Below are 17,635 nucleotides of genomic sequence, written 5' to 3' on the forward strand. Positions count from 1 at the left end.
TGTCCTACAAGAGGCTAGAAGGTGGCATTGCTAATGGAAAAAAGAAGGGATGGTGAAAAAGAGGAGCCCAGGTGCAGAGTGGGGAGGGGTGAGTTGTAAATGCAGCAGTCAAGGTGAGCCAGACTGAGAAGCTCAGGAGACTTGAAGGCCAGGAAGCCGCACGTGCCTTGAGTGGGGAGGGCTGTGACAGAAGAGGGAAGCTATTATAAAGGCCCTGAGGAGGGAGCATGCCCACTGTGTCTGACGACACAGAAGCCAGTGTAGCAGGACCCAAGTGACCAAGGTAGGTCTGAAGTCACTGAGTAGGCGGGAGATAGCAGCAGTGGGACAGTGCAGGGTCTTTTGAGGGCATTTGACTTTTTCTCTGTGTAAAATGGAATCTCCAGAGGGTTTTTGAGCCAAAGAGTGACTTAGCTCCTATTTGAACAAGCTTGCTCTAGATGCTGTATGAGAATTAACTAAAGGCAGGCCAGAGGAGAACCCGAGAGCCAGTGTTGAGGCTGCAGCAAAAGTCCCAGTGGAATGACAAGAGCGCCTAGCTCGCGGGGGGCTCTGCTGGATAGTACAGGACCGGAAAAGGAGCGCTTCCTCTGGCAGGCTGTGGCGGGATGGGACCTCACCTCCCGCCGCCCTCCTTCCCACATGAACCCAAGTCTGAGCGCACTGCCAGTCACCCACACCTCACTGCACTCAGCGCATCTCCCAGGACCACAACCTCCCCCTGGCCTCTCTGCCTCCCAAGCTCTTGTCAAACACCATCAAAAAGCATCTTCAGCTGGGATACTCCATTTAAAGCCCCTCAACTGCTATTCCTCCCTGACAGGCCTCTTGGCAGGGTGCCACAGGCTTCCTCAAGCTGAGCTAGCCCCTGCCCATCTCTCCAGCCCCAACCCCACAGTCACTCCCCGCCTGAGTCCCACCTCCAGGCCTTTGCTCCTGGGATGCCCTCCACCAGCCCTCCCTCTTCTCTGGCTTCTACCCACCCTTTAAGGGACAGCCTAGATCATGTCATGAGAAGATACCCCCAAGCCCAATCCACCACCCACAAGCTAGATCAGGTGCCTCATCAATGATCATCGTTCCTGGCTTTATACTTGTCTCCCCACACGCTCACCCTCGCCAGACCTTTGAGTAGAATTGTCTTAGCCACACAGCATCAATGGTTGGCCCAATATTTACCCAAACTATATTTGTGGTTTGAAAGAATAAATGAGAGGCTGGAGGAAGAGGATCTGGAAGCACTGTTCAGCAATGCCAAAGACCCAGACAGTTTCCCCCTTCCCCAGGACCAGGACAGGAGGGAAGGGCTTATGCAGCAAGGGAGGACAAGGAGTCCTTGTGGTGGCAACCAGAGCTCCAGGGCTCTTTCTGAGGCTCAGGAAACTCCAAGACACACTATGTAAAACTAAATTAAATAAATTACACCCTTCCCGCTCCCAGTGGGCTGCAGACAACAAGACCCCACAGCCAAACACAGCCCATTCCTCTCGCCTGTGCAGCCAGGGTGGAGACACGGCCAGTTCTTTTCTTCACAAGGGCCAGGGGGTTTGGATCGGCTCTCTTCATTGTGAAGGAGCTGAGCCCCCTTCACCCATTTCCAGAGTTTCCCACAAGACAGCAGGTGGACAGCGCCTCCAGGGCCAGCCCGGCCAGAAAGGAAGACTCTGGCCCCCAGCACAGGAGATAGGGTCCCCCATATCCAACACACCAGGGGCCCCTTTCCCTAAGACAAACACCGTGTCCCCCAAGGGAGGAGGGGAAGAGGGTGGGAGGAAGTCTGGGACAAGGATTCAATGGAGAAGGAGAGACCAAGAGGAGCTTTGAGATCAGAATTAAATTCTTTAATACAAAATGCTTTTTTTAAGATATATCTGTATTTCTTTGTTGTTGTTTAAAAATAAATATGTACTACGGAATATCTCGAAAAACTGCACTAGAGACAAAGACGTGATGTTAATATCTTTTTCCCCCACAATTATTACGGATAAACAGTAGCACCAATAAATAAATGATAACAAATATTAAAATTAAAAAAGGAGAGAGATTTAGTATGTAGAATTCTCTATTTTTTCTTGTTTTGTCTTTACATATAAAAAACAGAATAGCAATGTCTATTTTATCAGAATCACATATATACATAAACATATATATATATATATATATATACACAAACACAAGTTGCCAAATATATATATAGTATGTAAATGTATATTGAAACCTTATTTCAAAGGAATGTGTGGTAGGGATCTAGGGGAGAGGGCGGGCAGGGCTGTGTTAGCAAAATTAAATATCTGTTCAGGACAAGCTAGTGACTGTCACCGATCAGGGAGAGAGAGATTGGAAACAGATTTTACACACAGAAACCAATACAAATAAAAGCGAGAGAGAAAGAGAAAGAGAGAGAGAGAGAGAGAGAGAGAGAGAGAGAGAGCAAGAGATACATCTCATAAATAGTTGAAATTAAATATTATCCAAGAATACTGAAAAAAAAAAAACCCTACTCTTTAATTAAATTAACTGTTTTAATTTCTAATTAAAAAGGGATATTAAATAAGTACCATATATAAAAGACTTTCTCTTTCTCTGCCTCAGTGGTGGGCACGTGGATCCTGCCTGGTCTCTCTGAGCCTCAGGAGGGGACAGGTCAGGGGACGGGAGGAGGATTAACCACTCACACACACACAGCCAGGTCTCCTGGGGGACAGAACTAGTGGTTTCAATGGTCTGAGGACCTGAGGTCCTCCGGCTACACCCCGGAAAGCGAGGCAGGGAGAGGATAAGGGGAATCCCAGGAGGAGGAGCTGTCACCGGCTGCATCTTCCACCAATGTCTCTTCTCTTCTTACTCTCGCTTGAGGACACCTCTCAGTGGCCTCCTGGGTGACTCAGAAGCAGGTGAGAGTAGGTGAAAACTGCCCAGGCTCCTGCATCTTCAGGCAGTGCCCCAGGGGGCAGAATGCCCTTGTAGCATTGGTGGGGAGCCACAAAGCACACCCAGTCCTGAGGCTCCCCAAACTCCTGATCAGAACCAGTGTCCTTGTCCCTGTACCTGTCATTAGGTTTTCTGTTGGTTTGACTTGGGGTAGAGGCTTGGGGCCAGGGCTGGGTTTGTCGGTGTCCCCAGAAGTGAGCCAAAATTGCCCCCACACCCTGGCCTTGCAAGATCCTGGGCAGAGGAGAGGACCCTGGCTTCCCTAAGAGGGACTTGGAAAAAAAAAAAAAAAATCATGCCAGAGTCTCTTGTCCCATCCTCTTCCCTGTCAGCATCTGGGTAGGGACATTCTCCTCCCAACTGAAGTCCACAGCAGTCAAATACATCCAGTGAAGACACCAATAACATTAGCAAAGTTAATTTAAAAACAGAATATATATATTTTATATATATAAAATATATATATTTATTTTCATATATATTTTATATATATATACATATATATGTATATATATATATATATATATATATATATATATATATATAAATGTATGTATGTGGGTAGGTGTGTCTACAGGAATCCCAGAAATAAAACTCTCTAATCTTCCGGGCTCGGTGATTTAGCAGCAAGAAAAATAAAATGACAAATCCAATTCCAAGTGGGACCGTGCTTGGTCACCCGCCCGGGAATGCTTCCGCCGGAGTCTCGCCCTCCGGACCCAAAGTGCTCTGCGCAGTCTCCTCTTCCTTCATTTCAGGTTTCTGGATTAAGGACTTCTGTTGATGGCGATGGTGTGGTGGCGGCGTGGTTAGTCTCAGTCATTCTGTATCAGTCTTTCTTGGTGAGAGGTCTGGTTCCCGAAACTCTGAGGCAGGTTCCTTCCTCCAGCCTGGCTCACCGCCTTGGCTTGTCACATCTAAGGGAAATGGCAGACAAGGACTAGGTTAGGGCGGGAGAGGAGACCTGGCATGAGGCAAGCAGCTTCCCCATTCCTGGGAACCCTTGGGTCCCTGCGTTGTCGTAGGACCGGAGGACAGGGAACCTGCAGTCCTGGGACAGGGAGCTTCCACAGCAGGGAGAAACCCAGCCCTGCTCTGGAGGAGCCCAGTCCAAGCAGCAGGCATGCTCAGGGCCCCCGGTCTGCCACAGCAGTTTGCCATCCGAGTGAGACAAGACAAAGACATAGAAACACCTCACAAAACAACAGATGAACAAGCACCAACAGACAGCCCCCACTTGATATTTTTCTTTTCTTTTGGCACTGGGGATTGAACCCAGGGGTACTTTACCACTGAACTACATCCCCAGCCCTATTTAGAGACAGGGTCTCGCTAAGTCACTGAGGCTGGCCTCGAACTTGTAATCCTCCTGCCTCGGACTCCCATGTCACTGGGATGACAGGTGAGCACCACTGCCCCCGCCATACTTGACATTTCCATAGCTGATGAGTGACAGAATTGGATGAAGTTAACCAGGAGGAGGTTCATGCAGGTTTTTCAGTTCAGTCTGTAGGAGCTGGTTTTGGGCACAAGAATACCTTGAGTCAGGGAACTGAAGTGGCCACTGAAAGGGGGCCTGCCCTGGGACAAAGGAGGGGAGTGGAAGGGGCATGGGGCCCCAGGAAGACAAGGAAACACCTCTAACCTCATGCCCTCTCCCAGCCTTGGCTGCAGGTCTCCTCTCTCTCAAGCTGCCCTGCCAGCCGCAGGCCCAGGTACAGGCTGCTTGTCCTTTCCAACAGGCTGGAGAGAGACAACTCAGTGGCTTTGCTTCTTCCGCTGAAGCAGAGGGGACCGCCAAGAACTTTCTCATCATGTCCCTGCCCTGCCTTGTCCTTTACCCTCCTCACTGTGTGGAGAAGGCAGAACATGCCCTGCCCTGAAAGAACCCAAAAATGGCGGGGTGAGGGGGCAGTCCTAAGCCTCCACCCACTCTTGGGAACTGAACTTCCCAGGCACAGCCAGCTTGGGCATGGGGTAAGGTCTTCGGAGGTAAGGTAGTTTCAGTTAGCTCCCAGGTCACCTTCCACATCTCCCTCCCAGACAGTCCCTCTGCAGAGGAATCACCAGAGAAACCCTAAAATGTCAAGTTCCCTATCCTCCTCAAGATTCCCTGGAGAACTGAACCCCCTCATCCAGCCCAGCAGTTAGGCAGAGCCCCCATCCCAGCACTAAAAGACTCTCCCAGTCGTCACGTAGCCAAGACACACAGAACTCCAGCCACCAAGGTCTGGTCCCAAGCACACCCTGAGCACCCACAGAACATGGACTGGAGAAGGAGAGGCATACACTCCAAAGAGTCCCTAGACCAGCTGGGGCATCTGGCCCTACCTATCACCCCCATAAAAGTCCCTTGAGCACAGGCCACACAGGCAAAAAGAACGCCAGCCCAGACATCAGACTGTCAGCCGCCCATCACGGCCCTGTGCTCCTGACTTCACCTGCCCTGAACCTGGCCAGGCTCACTCATGCACTTGATGCTTCCTCAGTCCCCACCATGGACAAAAGACACAGATCCCCAGGCTTCAGGACTTCAGTCTAATACGAGGAGAGTGAGCACGGCCCCTCCCTGCACCCATCCCAAGAGCATTTAGAAAGGCATAGGCTGTTTAGGGTCATCGTGACTGGAGCAGGATTAAAGTATCCAATGTCCTTGGGTCCGAAATCTCCTACACTGTGAGAACTGCCCCATCCTAAACCAACAACAGATCCCTCCAGGAGCCCCAGTCTGAGGGGAGACTCAATCCTGGCCCCATGGAGAAACACTCGGGGGTGAGGAGCCAGCCATGCACACTGGACTAATGAGGCCCCACGACAATGCCTGCGCTAGGTCCGACATCATTCGACACCCGGAAGGGCTCTCCGTTTCTCAGCATTAGCACTGGAGGTAATCACAACATCAGCATTGACAGCCACCGTGAGCAGCAGGACCACAGGACACAACACACAGCTTGCGTCCACACCACCATGGCAAGCCACACCAGCCTACCCACTCAGGCAGCCAGGGCAACCTCCAAGCAGGCCCCACCAGGCAGGACCAGCATCCTCAGCCCCGCGGGTCCTTGAGAGCAGAGAAGGCAGCAGTCGCAAGCAGGCAGCTAGAAGCCCAGCAAGCAGCTGGACCCTCTCAAGCTCACGCGCTCGCTCTCTCTCTCTCCCCGTGTCTGTGGTGTCCCTCTCTGACTCGCTCGCTCACCCTCTGGGAACCAACCTGCAAGTACGTTCGTTTAACTCAAGCTGCCTCGCCTTGCAACGCGAGTCTGTGTTTTTGCAGGAACATTTACACGTCTGCGGATCTTGTACAAACAAATGTTTTCTCCGCTCTGAGCAAGGCCCACAGGGACTGCAAAAAGGCAAAAGGAAAGACATCTAAGCTAGAGCATCAGCAGAGAGAGAGAAAAAAACCCATGCAACACCCCCTAACATGTCTGCAGCAGCACCCCTCCCGGCTCACCGGCCCCACGTCCTTCCACGTCCTGGAAGGATCTGAGCACTGCAGCAAAAGACAGAGAGTGGCGGAAAGAGGCAGCACTGGCTAGGACGCCTGCCACAGGAAGAGGAGGGCACAGGCGGGCAGAAAGTGCAGGGAGAGGGCTGCCATAAGGGGCAGTGCTGTGTCCCAGGAAGACACGGACACATATTGGGCCACAGGGCCCCAGCTGCTGCTGCTCCCCGCAAAACACACCTTGACCCTTCACCTGCCGAAGACAGTGGGCAAGGCCCTTCCAAAGGTGGCTTGAATATAGGGCATGGTGGGAAGTCAAGTTCAGAAGCATTGTCCAAGGTCTAGGCCATCACAGGCTACAGGGCCCACCATAGCCAACAACCCAGAGGAAGCAGCCCTTCAGGGAGACTTCCACATGTGGGTGCCATGGGTCGGGCTGGAATAGAGGCCCCAAGTCCATGAGAAGCCAAGGTACTTCTCCCAGACCAGAGGGGCCACCATATGGTGCCCAACCCTCCCACGCTCCTCCTTCGGCCCACAACAAGCCACTTTCTGCCATCGCACCCCCTCTTCACTCCATCTCTGCCCTCCCCACCACCCTCAGCTTCCAGACATGTCCGGAAGCCTAGCGCAGTGGAAACCAGTTGGGTGAGCAGGCCCCGGTGCCCAGCCCCTGTGCCAACATGGGTCCACCACCAGTGCCCAGTGGGTGAGAGAAAGTCGGTGCCCAGCCAAGCCAGAGGCCCCTCCATGAATCCTCCAGGCCCACTTGGCCAACCCCCCACCCCAACCCTGGACCAGCAACACCACCACAAAGTCTACCCGTTGGTGCCAATTAGTGCAATGAGAGTGAGAGAGAGACATTGGGTCTGGGAGGGAGGGGCAAGAGCCAGGGAGGCGCTAAGGGATGAAAGCAAGGTTAGGGGTTACTGCAGGCAGGGGTTCGATTGGGGGCCAGGGGACTCCAGGGAATTAGCAGCGGGCACCAACGTACACGCTCCAGGGCTTATACCGGGATTTCTTGCGCTTTCGTTTTTGCCCCTTTCCCTTTCCTGGAACTGATTTTCTGGAAAATAAAAAAACAGAGACAGACCAGAGGAAGAGCGAGGGGGAAGGGAAGAGCAGAGGGAGCAGTGAGGGGATCAGGGGTGGGAAGGATGGAGACAAAGCCAAACAGGCCCGCTCTCGGGAGCTGGCGCCCTCAGGAAGGCATGGATGTGGCACTCCTACTTAAGGGCAGCATCTCCTGTGGCTCCTCCTCCTCGTTCTGCCCACCCTGGGGTGGCAATCTCAGTCCCTGGCAAGGCACAGAGACTGGAGGGCACAGGATCCAGGGATCTACATGGTCACGTGGCTCCTGGTCCAAGCAGGGCACCTAGTCCTAAGGGCAAGCCCTGTACAAGTCTGATCCTGAAGGTCAGGGGGGTATAAAAGGCAGGCCAGACTTTGAGAGGTCAGATTCCTGACCTGATGGAGGGTGTGGGGAAGGCTATTTCCAGCACCTTCTGCCTTCCTTCCCAAGTGTAATAGCAAGGGGGTCCCTCCAGGGTCTGTGTTTCTGGGAATCCCAGTAGGTGGGGGCAGGGACCACTACCTTAGGGGTTGGCACAAAACCCAGAGCAGCACATGAAAACCAACAGCCCGCTCAGTAACCTGGACTGGGAGTGGGACTGGGCGTCCTAAGAGTGGGCAGGAGGTGGCACAGTAGGCGGGTGGGGAGGGAAGGCTGGGGGAGGGGCCCGGCAGTGCCTGGCAGGGTGTTCTGTCCCCAGCCTGTCAAAGCCTGCTGCACCATCTCGCCAGACTCTTCCGAGCTCTGGCGAGCCCCAGCTCTCCCTTTGGGCGAAGCAGGTGTTTGGGGAACTGGCAAGGGGGGACAGGCTACAGCTTGCCCCCCTCAAGGGAGCCAGTACTCTCCACTCCTGCTAACCCGAGAACACACCTCAGCATGTCTATCACAGAGGGAGAAGGGATGGAGGAGAGGGCAAGTCTGCTGCCCTCAGGAGAAAGCCCTGGAAGGACGGAAGAACGGTCTCTGCACATTCGCTCCTGTGCTCACTCGCTCTCTCTCCCTAATCCTGTTCTCCCAAATCATTCCTCTGGACGTCTCAGCAATCCTGGAAGCTGGGGGCTTAGGGTACAGGCAAGGGGTCACAGCTTAGGGGAATTCCTGTCTGTCCCAGAGTAGCAGGGCAGACAGCAAGGGGGGGCGGCGGGGGGACAGGGCATGGTGCTCTCTCTCAGTCTCTCCTCCCTGATGCTCATTCCAATCAATGCCCACTGCCCCCAGACCTTGTCCCCCACCCCATCCTGACCCGACCCTCCACACTGAGCAACTGGAAGCCTTAGAAAATGGCCAACATGCCACTTTTCCTGCCCAGCCAAGGGGGCTGTGTGTCTGCTGCCAGCTCCATTCCTGCAGGACAGCATGGACCACAAAACCCCCCAGTGGCCCCAAATCCAACTACACTGCCACAAGAGACACAAAGAGAGGCTGCTTCCTCTGACACACAAAAGCTGACCTCTCTGCCACCTACCCTCTCACCACTGTGAATCCTATGGCAAGCCACACTGGCCCAAGAACCAAAACAGCAACGACTACCCAGGAGGGACTCAGACACCTGGAAGGCCTGTTTCTTTCAAGGGAAACATCAAGTTCCAGGCTGGGTTTTCTCATTGACCCTGGAGCCACAAGCCTGGAAATGGCTCCATCTCCCTGCTACTACCACAAGACCCCCAAGAAACCAACTCCCTGACCAGGTGAGGCCATCAGAGCCCCCATCTGAGGAAGCCAAAAGCCCCAAAACAAGATAACCAGCCAAGGAGTGGGAGAAGTACTAAAGTCATGACCACTTACTTTTCTTGCCTTGCTTTATCTTTCTTTGGTCTGCAATGGGGAGAGAGATAAAGAGAGGGAAAGAAAAGTTAAAGATGGTGAGGATAACAATATAGATTATAGTAGTCAAAACTTAACATAGTTTTTATGATATAGCAAGTGTATTTTAATCCCTTCACATGTAATAACTCACTTAATCCTTGTAACAACACAAGGAGGCACATTCAATTATGGTGCCCACTTTACAGATGTGGAAACTGAGGCACACTGAAGTGAAATACCCAACACCACAGAGCTGGAAGATGGACATGGGTCAACAAGTGTGCTTAACTCTGATGGGCATCATGGTCATTTGCTGGATGAATGAGTGAATGGGCACGGTGGTTCTCACCTGCATTCACACTTGCTGTGCTGTAGGAAGCTCATCTCTCCTATGTGCTGGCCTTGGTGAGGTTTGATCCGCATAATCTAGAGGGGAAGGAAGCAGACCACAGAGGTTAGTGACCCAGCCAGCCATACCCAGAGGGGACACCCCAGGGTTCCTGCCACTCAGCCCCAGAGGCTCTACAGAGCAGGGATGGGTGGTGGAGGCAGGGGGACCACAGGCTCTAGTAGGAAAGAGCCTCCAGCCACCCCGACTCTCCCAACCCTGCTGACCTCGAGAGCCTCTCCTCCTCTTGAGGGCGGACGTGGCTGCAGGGGTTGGCCAGGCTGGGAATTCAGGTCCTGGGTTCTTACCGTCCCATCCCCTCTCCTCCTTCAATCCCTTCTAGGCCTCGCCCTGACTGACCCTAGCAGTTCCCTGATAGCCACCTACCCCCAGTGTCCGAGTTTCCTCCCCGCTCCTACAACCCCGTCACCAGGAGGTACATAAAGACCAGCTTTAACTCTTCATAGACCAGGTGCAGCCAGCTCACCAACCAAGGCCCCAGGGAAGGAGGGCCCTTAGGCTCCCTCCAAGGGATGAAGAGAGGGGCGCTTATCAAAGCAGTCGCCCCCTCCTGAGCCTTGGGGGCAAAGGCAGAGGAGGTGGTGGAGCTTGTTGGGACCTGGGTTGGGAAATGAGTTCTTTTTCCCTAAGGGAGGCAAGACCCCCTCACACCTCCCACCCCACCCCAACTCAAGGGCAGGAGCTGGACAAGGCAAGTCTAGTTCCTCCTACCATGAGCTTCCAGGAAAGGGCCCAAACCACTTGTTCCAAAAAGTAAGCCCCCACCCGCCGCCCCTGTCCCCACAGGTCTCACCTGCATGGTGATGTTGAACTCCTGGGTGGGCACGCACTCCAGGCCCTCGTCGTTACAGCAGCCCCCACACCGCATCAGGGGCACACAGGACGGCTTGAAGATGAACTCGATCTCATCTGGATACTCCTGGAAGATGTCCACCAGGGTCTCTATTGGACGGCAGTAGCTGCGCTGGTAGACATCCAGGAACTTCACCACTGCATGGGATGGAGTGACACATGAGCCCAGGGACATAAAAGCCAGGCCTAGATCTGTTAAGGCCTCTCCTTGGGACTTCCATGAGAGGTACCCACTATCAGGAAAGTTCTTTCAAAATCTAACTTAGATCCCTTCTCCTGAGTCGCAGCCCCTCCCTCAGCTCCCACCAACACTAGTGAAGCTTGTCTTCATTCTACTGATCACACGAGCTGTCAAGTTCCAGGGAGATGGCCTGCCACATCTAAATCCCTGCCTCTCCGTGACAGCCAAGCAAATTCCTGGGCCCACATTGATGCCAGAGGACAGTGTGAGTGTGGGTACACCTTTTGGGGAGTGTGCTAAGCTTCACCTGAGAGGAGGAACAGCTAGTTTTGCCAAGATGGTCTCCGTTTTCCTATGACCTCCCCACAAGCTGCGGCCATGACAGACCAACCCAACCATTTCCTGAATCCTTGCTACGTGGCGGGCACTGTGCACGGTCATCCGTAGTTATGTAAACAGTGTCCCCCTACAATATGACTACTACTGGGACCTCACTTTACCAACAGGGAGCTAGAGGCCCAGAGAGGCTATGTAACTTGCACAAGGCCACACTGCTAGTTGATGGTAGAGTTAGAATGGGCTCCAGCATCAGGGCCTTCCCAAGCCTAGGGCAGGCGAAAGAGAGTGGCTTCAGAAGGCACCTAGCCAGCTGCTGGTCCCCTCCCAGAAATGGGCTGAAGAGGTACCAGCAGGTGGCAATGGGCAGGCACATTGTGCAGGTCCTGCCAATCACTGATGACCCCGCCCAAGAGAGCAAACTGCTTGCATCATGGAAAAAGCGGTGCTGCTGCCGCAGCCACGGAGCATTTCTAGATGCTGATCTGGAGGGAGACCAGGGTAAGGACAGTTTCCCAGGCTGACCACAGAGCCTGGGGTGCACTGGAGCATGAAGGGGTAATTCTGGGCCATAGGGGCGGGGCCCTTGAGAATAAATAAATGCAGGACTCCCGGCACGACTCCTTCAAACTGTGGCTCAGCCTGCCACTCCCTGTCACAGTTCCACCGCCACCACATAGCAAGCCTGCCCCTCCAGTGAGCTCCCCTACATGGGAAGGAAGAAGTAACACCAGCCAGCAAGGAGGCTCAGGCTTGGCCATGACTTGGTGTGACCTTGGGCCTGTCCCTCCCCTCTCTGGGCCTCCAACTCTGCTCAGCTGTGTAAGTGGGTTGGCCTGATCTCTAAAGACACTGAAACAGAGGCTGAAATGTGGAGGCTTTGCTCCCATTTCCAGCCCTTAGAACAACTACTCTTTTCTCATTCTGGGTGAAACAAAGTCTGGAACTTCACCAAGGCATCTCAAGTGCACACCCCGTAAACTACTGCCCCCCACCCAGGGACTACAGCAGACCCCGCCACCACCTCTGCGGCTTTTCCCCCCCAGAAGGGTAAAGGGAGATGAGACCCAGGGGTATGGACACTGTACATTGGTGGGGAGAACTTAGGGTGTTGAGGAGGTGAGGAGAAGGCCAGGGATATAAAGAGTGAAAGAACAGTGAGGGGGGGGTGATCCAAGACAGCCTCCTACCTTCCCTGGAATCTCTACTCATATCCAGACAGAATTCTTCTCTGTCCCCAAAGGATTAAGGGAAAGCATGGTCAAAAAAGAGTAAATGAAACCAGGGGTCTGAAAAAGTCATTTTTAAGCCAAGTCTATATTGAAGAAGATGACTAAACCAGAATTTGTTAACTAATCCTTCATCATTCATGGGACAGAGGTGACCCAGGCCTGTAGCCCCACCCAGGAGGAAACAGCAGACAGGTCCAGCCTGGGCAATGGGGCTGATAGCTAAAGGTCAAGACCCAGGCTGGGCATTCCTTTAACAGCTTCTCCTGAGAATCCCAAGGCCCACGCACAGGAGGTGAAAGGCAGCTCCAGCGCCCTTCGCAGCCCAGTCCTGCTCCAGGGAAAGCTGTCCCCTTTCCAACAGGGTGTATGCACACACTCTCCAACATCAGTCTTTCGTGGTTTTCCTTATTTATGGCAGACAACCTTTTCTCCAGCAAACAAAGACCATTTGTCTTGCCTCTCCCAGACCACAGAGACCACTGGGAAGCCGAAGCGGGTGGGGGGTGCACTGGGAGTGGGGGCCTGTCAGTGGCACAGGCCGGGGAGTGGCAGAAAGCCAGTCCCTGGGCCAAAGGAAAGGGCTCCTGGGGTGGGGAAGAAGGAGGCAGAACCGGCTGGGCATCACCACCCCTGGCGGCCACTGCAGCCACACTGGACTGAGTCACAGAAACTCGCCCGGAGGAAGACCCCTGGGCCTTCCCTACTGAGAAGAGGGGGGCTTGGGGAGTGGCATCAGGTTGGAGCAGAGGCCACACTCAGTGGTGGGGAGAGCCTGGGCGTCCCCAGAGAAATGGGAGGCTCCCGTACTCCAAACCACAGTGGAACAAAAGGCAGGCGGACTCAGGGTTGGGCAGGGGGCGGGGCGCCTGGGAGTTAGAGCCAGCCCTCTGCTGGCCTGGGAGGGAAGTTCACAGCACCCATACACAGTCCAGCAGGGCTTTCTCCACCCCCAGAGGAACGCCAACTGTAGTGGGGTAGAGGGTTTCTATTAGCCTAGGCCCTTGGAACATCCAGCTCACGCAGGAAGGGCCACAGTCCCCACAGGTGAGCCATGGCTGTGCAGGAAGTGACCCTGAACATCCATCTTCCCCTGGGAAAACGGGGGACAAGGGACACCTCCCTTGATATTAGGAATCCCTGAATGCTGCCTTCCTGGTCTGTGCTCACAGCACCTTCTGCAAATAAAATTTTACTAGAAGGAGCTGGAAGAAAAAAGCAACAAGTCTGATTTCAAGCACAGATCTGAACAGAGAAGAGACCTTAAGAAATGAAGGGTTAACCTCACAGTCTTGATTCTCATATTCCTGTAACCCTCCCCCTCCAGGTCTGAAAAGAAGGATTTTGACCTGCCCCCCCTTCCCGAAGACCCCATCCAAAAGCCAGGGGGACTCACCTTCATGGGGTTTCTGCTCTCCTTCTGCCATGGGTGCAGCCTGGGACCACTGAAAACAAAAAAGAGCAAGGCATTGGCATGGGCATAGGTAGGGCCAGGGGTGCAAAGGCCCAGCCACTGGGCCCCTCCCCCTTCCTCGCTTTTCTCCCGGGCAACAGTCTCTATCTTCTCCAAAGCTTCTGGGTGGAACAGGAATAGCGGGGTCCCCACAGATCCAGAGCATGCCCACCACCCTAGACTGCTCCAATTCTAAACCCATGTAAGTTAAAGACTAACCAGATGTTGGGGGCTGGGAAGCTCACAGTGCAGGAAGAAAACACCAAAATTCTGTGCTGTTCAGGTCTCTGTCCCTTCCCCATAGGGCCCTCACCTCACTCTAGCTGCCCCCCTCATTCCCTGGTTCAAAGCCATGGGTAAGTATTAAGGTCAAATAGGAGGACAAATTTGGACTGGGGCAGGAAGGAAGGACTGGGGGCGAGAAAAACAACATGGTGACCTTCTCCTGCTGACATGACAAATACCAGGGTGAGCTGGTGTTGGAGAGGGAGGGGGTGCAGAGGACCGAAGGGCACCAACCACCCTCCCCCAGCCAAACTCTTCTAGTCCTCAGGAAGATTCAGCATACCCACAGGTTGCTTCAAGTGTAAAAACCTGAGACGAAGTCTTGAGGGAGAGAGGAGACCCATTTTCTTTTGTGCCCCAGTCTCTCCAGAGCCTGCATGTATTTCCAAAGCCCGCCAGCCTTCCATTCCCACTTATTCTCCAGGCCCCTCTCACCTGGGTGCCTTCCTCAAGTGCAGCCAGGAAGCCTTTTCTTCCTTAGCACTCCCAGGGGGTTTCCGGCTCTATCCCCGCCTAAGACCTCCCCCACACCCCCTCCAGAAGCTGTGAAGGTCAACAAACCAGACAGCAGACCTGACAGCAGCCGGCAGGCAAAGGCTTCCAGCCCTTCCTGAGGGTCTCCCAGTTCTGAACGACTCCTCACCGTCTACCTCTGGCAGAGCAGGTCCCCAGTAGCAGAGCTGCACTCAAGCCAGCTTGCAACTCCAGACCCCCCCCTCACACACACACACCCCCAATGTACCGCACCCAGGTTCCGCACATTTTCCTTCAGGGCCAAGGTCAGAGGAAGCCCCTCTCAAGGGAAGAAAGCAGTTTCTAGGCTCCCAGCTGGATAGTCTTCCACTGCAACCCCTTTGGGGACCCCCTAAATTCTGCACCTCAGCCCTATAACACCCCTGACATTCTCCCTAATATCTTGACTCCTCCCAAACCCCAATAAAGAAAGGGAACAGAAACTTTAAACCCCCTCCAAGGCTAGGGGGCACAAGAGGGGAGATTCTAGGCAGGGAGGGGCCAGGTGCCCTTCTCTGGGGGCCTCTGAAGGTCACTCTGTGGCCAGGCAGCCACTCCTCCCCCTCCTCCCCACTTGGAGGCCTGGAGCCAAGGTCTTTGTGCCAGGGTTTGAGGAACTCTGGGTGATGACAGGGACCCCTGCCCATTTCCTTCCTTCTGCCTCCTCTCCAAGGGGACACCCTCTGGCTGAGTGAAGGTGGAAGGGAGGAGCTGAAAAGGATCCCTTAAGTGATTTTGAGAAGCAAGTTGGGTGGGCAAGTTTGAAGTTCCAAAAAACCACCTGCTCCAAAGCCTTGATTTGCCAGGACAAAATATATATATATATATATATATATATATATATATATATATATATATATATATATGCAAGACTAGCAGGAGCTTCTACCCAAGGTGCATTGGCTAGTCCCATGTTGCCCATGTCACAGCAAATTTCAAACCATTTTTTCAGAAAGTAGAGTGGGATGATGATAGTTTTTGGACCCTCCCTCTGCCCATCCCCATAAAAGCTAAAGCACAGCTCACTTGGAACTGTTGGGGAAGGGAGGGAAGCACACGGTCACCAAGTGGGGACTTTGGATAGAGTTTCCACAAAGCACCCGGGTGGGCTCTGGCACCCCGACTTCTGACAGTTATCCTTCTTTCCCTGGACTCTGGGACCAGAAAGGGTCAGATGGGTCCTCAGCAAAGAGAAGTGAAAAATAAATGGGTGGCGAGGGTTTCTCTCCACGCTAGTGAGGACATGAGGAAAGGGGAAAAGGACGTCAGGAATTCCTCCCAGCACAGGACAGGGGTAGGGGCCGGGGACGATAGAAAGAGGTATGGATGGTTCTCTGGGTCCCCGGGCTGGGGCTACCTCGAGAGGTCACCTTCCCGCGGAGGCCCGGTGGGGGGAGGGGCTCGCTCGCTGCCCGGGGCTCCCGGCTCCAACAGCCGTGGCTCCGGGAACACGAGGCCGGCCAGGCCCGGGCTGATGTAATCGGCTCCGCGCCGCGCGCGCCCGGTCGGGCGGGGGAGGGCGGGCACCGAGCGGGACGCGAGCAGAGACGGGCGGGAGTGGCGCCGCGCAGGTGGCCCAGCAAGCAGGGGGTCCCCGCAACAATCCGTCCCAAAACTTTTCCCAAACTCGAAACGAGGGCCGTAGACAAGGGGTGGCAGTGACAGCAAGCCCCCTGTCTCGCCTGCGCCCTGCCCCCTCCATGCTCTCTGCCCTCCTGCGGTCCAAGGTCCGAGCACCCCCCTACCCGCAGTGCTCTGGCTCCCGCCCCCGCTGCCGGGACTTCCAGTTCGTCGGGGACCCGCGGCCGGGAGCAAACTTCAGCCGCCAGCCGCAGCTCAAGCCCAGCCCCCTCGGCCTCCTCCTCTGGCTCCCGCCCTCCGCTGGTCGGCCCAGATCGTACGTGCGGTGACTCTGGTGGGTGGGCAGGGCCCGCGTGGGCGGTGAGACTATCCTGGCGCCCTCCCACCTAGCACGCGCCCCCTCCCCCTACACGTACGACGACAGAGGGGGACGCCATGCGCCTGGTGCCCAAGGACCCGCGTGGGTCACGAAGCCCCCACGCGCGCGCTCGCACGCACGTCCCCAGCCGGGAGAGGCGCTCGCAGCAGCCCGCGGCACCCGGCGGGCACGGCCGCTTACCTTGGCATGGTGGAGGTAGAGCAGCAAGGCAAGGCTCCAATGCACCCAAGAGAGCAGAAAGTTCATGGTTTCGGAGGCCCGGCCGGGGCCGGCTCGGCTCACGCTCCCTCTCCGGCTCGGGCTGCGGGGCGGCCCGCTCTCCTCTGCGCCTTGGCGGGCTCCTTTTCCTCCTGGAGCCAAGGCCCGCGCCAGGGCCTGGGACGCGCGCGCGGCTGGAGCACTGTCTGCGCACACCGCCGCCTCACCCGTCCATGAGCCCGGCTTCCGAGAGCCAAGTGGCCACCACGGCCCCCTCTCCTCTTCCTCCTCTTCTTCCTCCTCCCCCTCCTTTGGCCGCGGCTTCTCCCGACCGGAGCTAGCACTTCTCCCGGCTCCACTCGGCTCGACTCCCCCGGCGCGGACCACGGCTCCTCCGGAGCGAGAACAGCCCAGAAGTTGGACGAAAAGTTTCAGTGCAATGCCGCGAACCCCGACCCCCTCCACCCCGCCTCCGGGCGCGGGCTCCGGGTCCTGCCCGCGGCTCGCCGCCGCGTCCACTGTCGGCCGCCTGCCTGGGAGGAGGTAGGCGCTGGGGCTGGAGGCGGTGTCTGTCTGTCTGTCCGTCAGCGCTACTGGTCTGCTGCGGGATCCCGAGGGGGAGGGCTCACGCTGCGCTCTGGCGGTCACCCCAAGAAGCAGGTCACTCACTTTGCCCCTGTCCCTCTAGCTGCTCGCTCGCTCGCGCGCTCTCTGACCCCGTCTCTCTTCCTCGACTTCTCTCTGGAGCTCTCGCTACCTCTTTCCTCTCTCTTCTGGTTTCCAAAATCCGAAGTGATTTGGGGGAGTAAAGGAGCAATCTCCCCAAACCGTCGTTCCGATTTAAGTGGAGAACGGGAAGCAAAAATAAATTAAAATGGGAAACAATAGTTTTAAAAAATGTTTAAGAAAAAAAGAGGGTGGTGAACCCCGTTTAAATGAATATCAAATTCCAGCGCGGAGACCCC

The 17,635-nt window shown here is 55.1% G+C and overlaps 1 protein-coding gene across 1 annotated transcript; it reads right to left on the reverse strand.

Moving 5' to 3' along the window:
* Positions 1-3,482: 3,482 nt before the first annotated feature.
* Positions 3,483-16,329, reverse strand: Vegfa (vascular endothelial growth factor A). Its single transcript, XM_047558140.1, has 8 exons — positions 16,258-16,329; positions 13,658-13,706; positions 10,457-10,653; positions 9,604-9,680; positions 9,234-9,263; positions 7,371-7,442; positions 6,143-6,274; positions 3,483-3,848 (listed from the first exon to the last, which is right to left on the reverse strand). The coding sequence occupies exons 2-8, from the start codon at positions 13,686-13,688 to the stop codon at positions 3,827-3,829; spliced, it is 561 nt and encodes a 186-aa protein (XP_047414096.1). The 5' UTR covers positions 13,689-13,706; positions 16,258-16,329; the 3' UTR covers positions 3,483-3,826.
* Positions 16,330-17,635: the final 1,306 nt, after the last annotated feature.

The sequence above is a fragment of the Sciurus carolinensis genome, chromosome 7, assembly GCF_902686445.1.
Source record: "Sciurus carolinensis chromosome 7, mSciCar1.2, whole genome shotgun sequence".
Classification (NCBI taxonomy): domain Eukaryota; kingdom Metazoa; phylum Chordata; class Mammalia; order Rodentia; family Sciuridae; genus Sciurus; species Sciurus carolinensis.